This window comes from Orycteropus afer, unplaced genomic scaffold, assembly GCF_000298275.1.
Source record: "Orycteropus afer afer isolate SDZICR_OR568_19922 unplaced genomic scaffold, OryAfe1.0 scaffold00462, whole genome shotgun sequence".
Taxonomy (NCBI): Eukaryota; Metazoa; Chordata; class Mammalia; order Tubulidentata; family Orycteropodidae; genus Orycteropus; species Orycteropus afer.
This window is the reverse complement of record NW_006922049.1, coordinates 1021706-1033029: the sequence shown is the minus strand read 5'-3', so window position 1 is coordinate 1033029 and position 11324 is coordinate 1021706. Positions and strand designations below refer to the sequence as shown.

Genomic DNA, 11324 nt, shown 5'->3' with positions numbered 1-11324 from the left:
TACCTAAATATAATTATTTTGCATTTCTTCTCAGGGCGTTCCAATGCTGCTTCTTTCTTAGGGATGTGTTCTGGGTCTGTATCCTGCTCCCTTGTTTCTACCACTTTATCTTGCATTTTTTTGTATGGACTGGGATTATATGTTGTCTCTGAGACCTTGTGACATTGTTGTATTTAGATCTCTATTAATTGTTTGTGAAGATCAGTTAAGAATGAGTCAGGCTCTTCTTGGTGGTTGTTTATCATTGGCCAGTTGGTGGAGAAAGAAGTGGTGGCTCTCACTCAATAAGTGCAGGAGGTTCAGGTGTGGTTGTGTCATATGGGCACGGTTGCTGTCTCCCACTCAGACAAAAACAATACTCTAAAAACCATCAAAAAAGTAAAAGCATGTGGACAAAACACACATCACATAAACATACAGGAGCAATCACAGAAAAAAGAAAAAAACAAACCCACAGTATCTAGGGAGAGGGCAATAAGAAAAAAAGGTAGGGTAGGAGAATAATGAAGAAAAAAATGGGAAAAATGCAAAAAGAGAAATAAGGAATGGGGAGAACCATGAGAAAGAAAAAAAATGGGAACCAGGAATAGGTAAGAGAGAAAAAGCTGGAAACTAGACTTGGGAAAGGAAGAATAAAGAATAATAATAAAAAGTACAAAATAATAACTAATTTTAAAATAGACAAAAAGAAACTGAACAAAAAGGAGAAAAAATCTGGGCAGGGCAGGGCACCCAGGCTCCGTTGGAGCACACAGACTGGTTTTGTATATTTCAGTATCTCCAATACTTCATATAATATGTGGCACATATAAGTGCTCAATAAATTTTTGAAAGAAATAAGTAATAACACTTGTGTCCCAAGCATTTCACATGTATTAGATCCTTTAATCCATAACACTTCCTTGAAGGTATGTACTATTATTATTATCATCTTCAATTTATAGGTGGGGAAACTGAGCATGAACAGTAATTTGTTCAGTGTCAGAGCTAGTAAGTAGTAGGCTAAGATTTAAAATCATATATTCTCATTCACATTAATTTATCCATTATACAGTATTTCTTCTTGTAACCAATACCTGTTGACCTATATTTGGGCTAGAGACTTCAGGATCCAAATTGTTAGTGGGCTAACAATCATACACGTACAGATACATGAATGTGTGTGTATATGCTAATATAGGTTGCATTTTTAATAAATAACAGGTTTTCCATTTTCCATTTTTGATACTGTTATAAATGATATTATTTTATCAGTTTCCATTTCTGATTATTCTTATATCTTGTAACCTTCCTAAATTCATGTATAAGTTTTAGACCTTTTTTTGTAGATTGCATCAGGTTTTCTACATAGAACATGCCCTTTGCAAATAAAGACAGATTTACCTTTCTTTCCATCTGGATACGTCTTATGTTTTATTTGTTTCTTTTCCTTTGTTTTATTGCACTTGCTATAACTTCTAGTATAATGTTGAATAGAAGTCATGAGAGCATACATCCTTGTCCCCCTTTTAGGTGGAAAACATTCAGTATTTTACCCTTAAAGATGATATTAGCTGTAAGTTTTTCATAGATATCCTTTGTCAAATTGAGGAAGCTCCTTTATATTTCTACATTACTGAAAGTTGTTTGTTTTATATTTAAAGTTGATGTTGGATTTTGTTAAATACTTGTTCTGTATCTATTAAGAAAATCATATGGGTTTTCTTTTTTAGCATGTTAATATGTTACTTTATATTGAATGATTTGTAAAAGTAAAACCAACCTTGCATTCCAAAAATCACTGCAGTTAGTCATATGTATTATCGTATTGTATATTGTTGGATTCTATTGGCTAAAGTTTTTTTCAGAATTTTTGCACTTGTATTCATTGAACATTATTGATCTGTAGGTTCTCCCCCTTTTTTTTTTGTTTTTTACATCTTTCTCTGGTTTTGTTATTAGAGTAATTCTGCCCTCGGCGAATGATTTTGGAAATCATTTCATCCTTTCCAGTTTTCTGGAAGAGTTTGTGTAAAATTGGTATTCTTTTTTCTTGTACAATTCACCAGTGAAGCCATCTGGGCCTGTTGTTTTGTTAGTGGAAAGTTTTTTAGTTGCTCAGTCAATTTCTTTAATAAATATAAGGCTATTCAGGTTATTTATTTCTTCCTGAGCGAGCTTTGGTAGTGTGTCTTCATGAAATTTACCTGTTTCTTTTAGTTATTGAATTTATTTGCATAAATTTGATCACAACTTTCCCTTATAGTTTTTATAATCTGGAGACTGTACTAATGTCACTTTTCTTACCCTGATACAAATAATTTGTGTCTTTTCTCTTTTTGTCCCAATTAGTATGGCTAGAGATTTATCAATTTTATTGATCTTCTCCTATTACTAGGGATCTGAATAAAATGAAAGAATGAGTGATATAAAAGTCTGAGGAAAGGTGAGGGGACTAGCACTTGCACAGTCCCTAAGAGGAGAAGAATTTGGTGTTTACAAGAAGAGTTAACTATAAGGGACAAAGAATGGAAGCAGGAAGACAGTTATAATAATGTAAGTCAAGAGAAAGATAGTGATGGCTTTGACTACTTCATTGACTGAGGAGGTGATGAAAAGTGGTCAAATTAAGAATATTATTATAAAGGTAGAGTCAGTAGAACCTGCTGATGGCTTGTACATGGAGAGAGATTGAGAATAATCATGAATGCTGCTTAAAACCCAAAAACCAAATCTACTGACATCAAGTCAGTTCAACTCATAGCGACTCTATAGAAAAGAATAGAACTGCCTCATAAGGTTTCCAAGGCTATAAATCTTTATGGACGCAGACTGCCTCATCTTTCTCCTGTGGAGTGGCTGATGCTTAGGCCTGAGCAGTATGGCGGATTGGTGACTTATCAAATAGGGAAGATTGGGAGTAGATGTGAGAAGAGTGGGATAGAGGAGAGACATCATGAATTGATTAAAATGTTAACTATCTGGATGATTACTTAGATATTTTTTTCTTTTGTATATGTTTTATGTATTTGCTTGTATTATCCAGGGTATCCATTCTTTACCTTGAAAAGATTGTTTATCTCATAATCCCACTATGTATTAATTATTCAAGGTACAAGAGAAAATACAGCTACCTTAACATATTTCAAATCCAATATTGGAATTGTTATATACTAGGAGATAATCAGTGTCACTGAATTGTACATGTAGCATTGGTTGGATTGGTTTATGTCTTGCTGTATACTCAACACCACCAACAAAATAAAGAAATTTAATATACTAGGAAATAGAAGAAAAAGATAATTGTTTGAATATTCTTGTGCTAAAACATTAGTGTGAAGTGATCAGATACAGGATATACCTTATGTTAACAAACCTTATAGAGAAATAGTCTATTTATAGATGGTGTTACAATGTGGATAACTAATATATACTTCCTTAGTGAGATAAAAACACAGAATTTTAAAATAATGTGTTCTTTTCTGAAGTTCCTTGTCTATTAGTCAAATAATGAGGATGACTCAGGAGGATTAGGCCCAGAATCCCAGATGTCCTTTAAAACAGACCAAGATAAGCCCCAATAGAACTGATAGAATCTTTGTGGAATTCTTCACTGTGCTGATTAAGATTATGTGTCAACTTAGGTAGGCCATGATTCTCAATGGTTAGGCAGATACTATGTAATCATCCTCCATGTTAGTGATCTGACATGACCAGTCAGTCCATCGAAATGGGCGTTTCCTTGGGGGTGTGGCATGCATCCACTGTATATGGATGTTCTGGCAAAGCTTGTCCTCCCTTGATTCTGTATCTAACTAATTATCTTCTGACTTCTGGTCTTGGGATGTGAGCCAGCAGCCTGCCATTTAACCTGCCAGTTTTGGGATTCTCCAGCTCCCACAGCCACATAAGCTTTGGGGTTCGTCAGCTCCTGCAGCCATGTGAGTTAAGAAAAGCCTCTATCTAGCCTGCCACCTGATCCAAGGGTTTGGGACTTGCCAGCCTCCGCAAATATATGAGCTATATCCTTGAAATCGTTCACTTTTTTCTGTCTATTTGGCTCTTCCTCTGTCTGTTGCTCTGTCTTTCTGTCTCTCACACTCACTGGTTTTGCTCCTTAGAGAACATAGCCTACTGCATTTGTAGTAGGTCCTGTCCAGAAGCTGAGAAACTTTCAGGAGTAGAGGGATTGAATCTCCAATTACAAAAAAGAATACACTAGAGAGAAATCACTGTGCTCTTCTAGAAAATGCCCTCAGAGACGTCGTAAGATTGTTAGACTAGTTAAACTGTTAGATTGATCTGTTTCTTCACTGAGGGGCAGACTCCTACTCAGGGTAAAATTTCCCAGTCCCAAACTAAAGTAGAATCACAATAGACTATACTAAGAAACAAGAATGTTTTTCATTTACTTTTATTTATTTATTTATTTTGATTTTAGAGACACTAAATCAAGTGTAATGTAGTAAGCACTTTATGAGCAAATCCTGTTAGAGTAGGGACCTTATATATGTCACTCATATTCTTGGCATGATCATATAGCTTGGTACTCTGATGTTTTTCTAGATGAATATGTAAATTAATGAAACTTCATATGAAAACATGGCTTATTTAGTGATTTTTTTTTTTATTTTACACATTTCTTCACTAGAGGGTGCTGTGTAAGCATTCAGTACTTTAAAGTGTCTTCTTACTTTTGCCTAAGTGCTGGGAGACTGGATTTTTGATTCATCTGATTTATTCTAAGCTTTCAGTTCCTTTTCATTGCTGTCAAAATAATACTGATGATAATGAGTATGATTCAGTTAATGAGATTGAGTAGCCATTAATGGCAACATTAACATAAATGTTTCTTTTTTTCTTCCTCCATAGGAGACTTATGACTCCCCTCATGTATGCTGCACGAGAGGGTCACCCACAGGTTATTGCTCTTCTTGTTGCTCATGGAGCAGAAGTTAATACTCAGGACGAGAATGGTTATACTGTGAGAGTCACTTTTACTGTGTTCCTTTTATATTTCTGAGATATAGATATCAGTAGTCCACAAAATGAGTTTTAAGTAGTAGTAACTATATAAACATTGGGATAGACTTGCTCTTTGGTGAAGAACAACAATGCTGAAATAGGAGAAAAGAATTAAATGACTCCCTTGGTACTCATTGCTGACCAAAGAAGCTGTAACTATAAATATAAAGCCTCAGCTATATAGAATGCCCAGGAATTAAGAAATCTTTTTTGTAGAAAACACCCAACAATTAGGATAACTTCACTTGACTGCATAAAACATTATTTGCTTTTATAAAATCAGCACTGGGCAGGCTGCTTTGCAATTAAACTTTGGAAATATGTTTACATTATATTGTAAAGTGAAAAGATTGCATCATTCCATTGATGTTTACTTTTATTTTGTGCCACAAATACAGTTGAAAACTTTTCTTCTCTGTATCATACACACTCCCTCTTTTTAAACAGTATTTTACCCCCAATTGCAGGCTTTAACTTGGGCAGCACGTCAGGGTCATAAAAATGTTGTTTTGAAGTTGCTTGAACTTGGAGCTAATAAAATGCTACAGACCAAAGATGGAAAGACACCAAGCGAGGTTGCAAATAGAAATAAACATCCAGAGGTATCCTTTTACATATTTTTCTTAACATATTACCATTTGTAGAACTTTGTTTTACTTTGTTAGAACGCAAAAGTGAATCAATAATACATGTGGCTATTATTAAAATTTTAAATATTCATACTATTTTTCCACTAGCCATGTAAAGGAAACTTTTTTTTTTTTTTTTTAATGATACTCATCTCATTCTAAATAAGCAGGCATTTATAATGTGGTAATATAAAGGTTATATAAAGGAGTGATAAAGCTTTATTTTGGCCCTAAAAATAAAATTGCTACATAACTATTTATTTAAATCCACCACTCACCTGTCAGTTTGTCTTATTATGGTGGCTTGTGTGTTGCTGTGAGGCTGGAGGCTATTCCACACATAATTCAGATACCAGCAGGGTCACCTATGATGGAGAGGTTTCAGAAGAGCTTCCGTACTAAAACAGACTGAGAAAAAGGGTGGAGCCATCCACTTCTGGGGGGAAAAAAAAAAAAATTGGCCAGTGAAAACCTGTCTATTACTTAAAATCTTTATTAAGAGCCATGAAACATTGTCTGATATAATGCTGGAATGTGAACCCCTCAAAGGCACTCAAAATACAATGATGGAAGAGTTGCCTCCTCAAGGTAGAATTGACATTAATGACGTCGATGGATTAAAGCTTTCGGGACCTTCATTCACTGATGAGGCAGCACTCAAAATGGGAAAAAACCACTGCAAACATTGATTAATAATCAGAATGTGAAATGTACAGAGTATGAATCTAGGAAAATTGGAAGTTGCCAAAAATGTAATGAAACAAATAAAGATAGATATTCTAGGGATTAGTGAGTTGAAATGGACTGGTTTTGGCCATTTTGAATCAGACAATCACATAATCTACTATGTCGAGAATGACAAAGAAGAATGGTGTTGCATTCATCATCACAAAGGATGTTTCAGGCTCTATCCTGAAGTACAATGCTGTCAGTGATAGGATAATATCTATACATCTGTCAAATGTACTACTACCACTATTCAAATTTACTCACAAACCACTAAAGCCAAAGATGAAGAAATTGAAGATTTTTACCAATTTTTGCAGTCTGAAATTGACCAAACATGCAATCAGAATGTATTGATGACTACTGGTGATTAGAATGTGAAAGTTGGAAACAAAGAAGAATCATGAGTAGTTGGAAAATATGGCCTTGGTGATAGAAATGACACTGCAGATCACATGATAGAATTTTGCAAGACCAACGACTTATTCATTGCAAATGCCTTTTCTGGCAACATAAATGGTGGGTAAGTATACCTCACCAAATGGAATACACAGAAATTAGATCTACTACATGTATAGAAAGAGGTGATGGAGAAGCTCGATATTGCCAATCAAAACAAGGCCAGAAGTAGATTGCCCAGTTTTCCTTCTGTGGAGTGGCTGGTGGGTTTGAACCACCAACATTCTAGTTAGCAGTCACATGCCTAAGGCGTTACGCCACCAATAGAGCCAAGATATGACCCTGATTATATCCTACATCAATTTAGAGACCATCTAAAGAATAGATTTCATGCATTGTGCATGAGTGACTGAAACACAGACAAGTTGTGGGATGACATCAAGAAGATCTTACATGAAGAAAGCAAACAATCATTCAAAAGTCAGGAAAGGAAGAAAAGACCAAAATGGATTCATAAGGGACTCTGAAACTTACTCTTGAATAGAGAGTGTGTGAAGCAAATGGAAGAAATGACAAGTGGAATACATGATGAGATAAAAGAGCTGAACAGAAGATTTCAAAGGGCAGCTTAAGAAGACAAAGTAATGTATGAGAGTGAAATATGCAAAGACCTGGAGTTAGAAAACCAAAAGGGAAGAACACAATGGACATTTATCAAGTTGAAAGAACTGAAGAAGAGCCTCAAGTTACAGTATTGAAAGATTCTGTGGGTAAAATATTGAATGATGCAGGAAGCATCAAAAGTAGATGGAAGGAATACCTGGTCAGTGTACCAAGAAGAATTGGTTGATGTTCAACTCTTTTAGGAGGTAGCATATGAATAAGAACCAGTGATATTGAAAGCAGAAGTCCAAGCTGTACTGAACGAATTGGTGAAAAACAAGGCTCTAGGAATTGAGAGAATATCCATTGAGATGTTTCAACAAACACATGCAGCCTGGAGGTGCTTAACCGTTTATGCCAAGAAATTTGGAAGACAGCTACCTGGCCAAAGATCTATGTTTGTGCCCATTCCAAAGAAAGGTAAGCCAACAGAATGTGGAAGTTACTTAACAGTATCATTAATATCACACACAAGTAAAATTTTGCTGAAGATAATTCAAAAATGGTTGCAGCAACATATTGACAGGGAACTTCCAGAAAATCAAGCTGTATTCAGAAGAGGACATGGAATGAGTGATGTCATTGCTGATGTCAGATGGATCTTGGCTGAAAGCAGAGAATACCAAAAAGATGTTTACCTGTGTTTTATTGACTCTGCAAAGGCATTTGACTGTGTGAATCATAAATTATGGGTAACATTGCTAAGAATGAGAATTCCAGAACACTTAATTCTGCTCATGAGTAACATGTACATAGACTAAGAGGCTGTCATATGAACAGAACAAGGGGATAAAATGGCTTAAAATCAAGAAGGGTGTACATCAGAGTTGTATCCTTTCACCACGCTTGTTCAATCTATATGCTGAGCAGATAATCCAAGAAGCTGGACAATATGAAGAAGAACATGACATTGGGATTGGAAGAAGATTTGTTAACAACCTGTGATACGCAGATGACACAACCTTACTTGCTGAAAATGAAGATGACTTGAAGCATTTAATGACGGTCAAATAATACAGTTTTCAATATGGATTATTCCTCAACATAAAGAAAACAGAAATCCTCACAACTGGATCCGTAAGCAACATCATGATAAATGGAGAAAAGATTGAAGTTATCAGGGATTTTCCTTGTATCTATAAACAACACCCATGGAGGCAACAGTCAAGAAATTAAAGGTCGTATTGCAGTGGTCATATCTGCTGCAAAAGACCTCTTTAAAGCATTTAGAAGCAAAGATGTCACTTTGAAGACTAAAGTGCACCTAACCCAAGCCATAGTAATTTCAGTCGCCTCATGCATGTGAAAGGAGCTCTGGTAGCATAGTGCATAAGGAACTTGACTGCTAACCAGAAAGCTGGCAGTTCAAACCCACCAGCCACTTCTTGGAAGGAAGGTTGGGCAATCTACTTTCGTAGTGATGCCGCCTTGGAAATCCAGGGAGGGGTCGGTATTATGAGTCGGGTCCAACTCATTGGCACATAACAACAACAACAACAACAACAACATGCATGTGAAAGCTGGACAGTGAATAAGGAAGACCAAAGAAGAGTGGATGCCTTTGAATTGTGGTATTGGCAAAGAGTACTGGAAATACCATGGACTGCCAAAAAATCTTAACAAATCTGTCCTGGACGAAGTACAGCCAGAATGCTCCTCGGAAGTGAGAATGGCCAGACTTCGTCTCACCTACTTTGGCCATGTTGTCAGAAAGGACCATTCCCTGGAGAAGGATACCATGCTTGATAAAGAGGGTCAGTGAAAAAGGGGAAAATCCTCAAAAAGATGGATTGACATAGTGGCTGCAAGGATGGGCCTAAGTATAGCAAGGATTGTGAGTATGGCATACAACTGGGCAGTGTTTCATTCTGTTGTCCATAGTGTTGCTAAGAGAGTCAACGTGATGGCACCTAACAGCAACAACAACAATAACAATATTGGGAAAGTTAATGTCAAAATTTGAACATGTACTTGAAGCACCGGTTTGTCATTTTAATTCGTAGATGTGAGACAAGTAAAAAGTAAATTCTTTAAGCAATATTCTGTGTATGTGATAAGGCAAATGATTAAGTAATAATAACAGCCTTGGTTGTATGAACTACTGTCATTCACATATTAAAGGCAGTAGTATTTGCCGTCCATTAGATTACTGATAGACACTTTGAATCTGAACATGAAAGCTTTTGGTCCAAGGTCTGTAATTTCTTAACTAGGATCAAATGCCAGTACAATCTTAAAACCAAGTTATGTAGCTCAAGATATTCCAAAACTGAGTTTCTGAATTTGAAGTGATATTCCAGAGGTGTCATCATATGATATTTAGACCCACCATATATGCTACATTTGAAAAACTTTTTTAAGCAATCTGATAAATATAATGTTACTTTTCAAATAAAATCTACATATCCAAAATTATTCTTGAGTAAATGTTAATCACTTAAATTAATGTTAATCACGTAAAAGTTCTGTGAAACTTCTAAAAGAAATATATGATTTTTCTCCTAAACTTTGAAAATTTGAAAACTTAGCATTGCTTTACTACATTATTAAATTTGTGGTAGATGACACCAAATTTAATGTAACAATAAATTTGTGACTATCAAAGTTTAAGTATTTTAAGTTATCACTTGTTTCTTAAAATGAGATATGATCTTGTATTTGGATGATGACATTTACATCTTATTTTATGAGGCATACCAAGACCTTCTAAGCAGTTAGGTTTAAAAATTAAGGAATTTCACATACCTCTTTGAGGTATAAGTTGGGAATTATATATATTTAAGCATGCTTACTACTTCCTCCCTGATTAACTGTATTTTAAGAACAGACTTGTTGTTGTTGTTGTTGTTGTTGTTTGCCGTCGAGTCGGCCCCGACTCATAGCGACCCCTCCTTGGGTTTCCGAGGCAGTATCACTACGGAAGTAGGATTGCCCAACCTTCCTTCCGAGGACTTAGTGTTTCGTATTTCTGAGTCACTTATCAAAATGGAATTTTTTATTTTTGTTTTATATCTTACAGTCTTTAATTTCTACTGTTATGAATTAGATGTACTTCTTTTCTGATTATTATTTTAGATCAAGGAAATGTTTACTTGACTTTATAAAAGTTGTTCTCACAGTATTAAGTTGCAAAGGTATTCATTGTCCCTCTCATCTTGCTAAAATTTCCTTCAGGTGAAAATTTCCTTCCTGGGTAAATAATTGTATCTTCCAGTTCTTATAAGTGGAAGTGATGTTGTTGCTAGGTGCTGATGATCTGGCTTTGATCATAGCGACGCTGTGTATAACAGAACAAAAGACTGCCTGGTGTCCTGCACCATCCACCCAGTTGTTGTTGTGCTTGAGCCCATTGTTGAAGCCATGTGTCTACCCATCTCATTGAGGGTCTTCCTCCTTTTTGCTGACCCTCTATTTTACCAAGTATGATTTCTTTCTCCAAAGAATGATCTGTCCTGATAACATGACCAAAGTTCGAGAAACAAAGTCTCACCACTCTTGCTTCTAAGGAGCATTCTAGCTTTACTTTTTCCAAGACAGATTTGTTTGTTCTTCTGGCAGTCCGTGGTATTCAGTATTCTTCACCAACACCATAATTCAAACGCATCAATTCTTCAGTCTTCCTTATTCATTGTCCCGCTTTCACATGCATATGAGGCAATTGGAAAATACCATGGCTTGGGTCAGGTACACCTAAGTCCTCAAAATGACATCTTTGCCTTTGAACACTAAAAGAGGTCTTTTTTTTAAAAAAATTTTTTTTATTTTAAGAGCTTGTTTTACATTCAACATAACATGTACATTTAGTTTCATTCCCCATTTGCCATGTCCAACCAGTCTCCTCCCCTCCCTACCCTGTAGCCCTCCCCCTGTTCACCTCATATTTATGTACTCTTGTTTGTCCTG

At 35.7% G+C, this 11324-nt stretch overlaps 1 protein-coding gene across 1 annotated transcript in view; it reads left to right on the top strand.

Moving 5' to 3' along the window:
- The window catches only part of ASZ1 (ankyrin repeat, SAM and basic leucine zipper domain containing 1), a 105891-nt gene that overhangs the window by 45040 nt on the left and 49527 nt on the right, over positions 1 to 11324 (top strand). Inside the window, exons 5-6 of the mRNA XM_007954503.2 lie at positions 4852 to 4963; positions 5472 to 5606. Of these exons, the coding sequence (XP_007952694.1) occupies positions 4852 to 4963; positions 5472 to 5606 (247 nt within the window). The remainder of the gene's footprint in view (positions 1 to 4851; positions 4964 to 5471; positions 5607 to 11324) is intronic.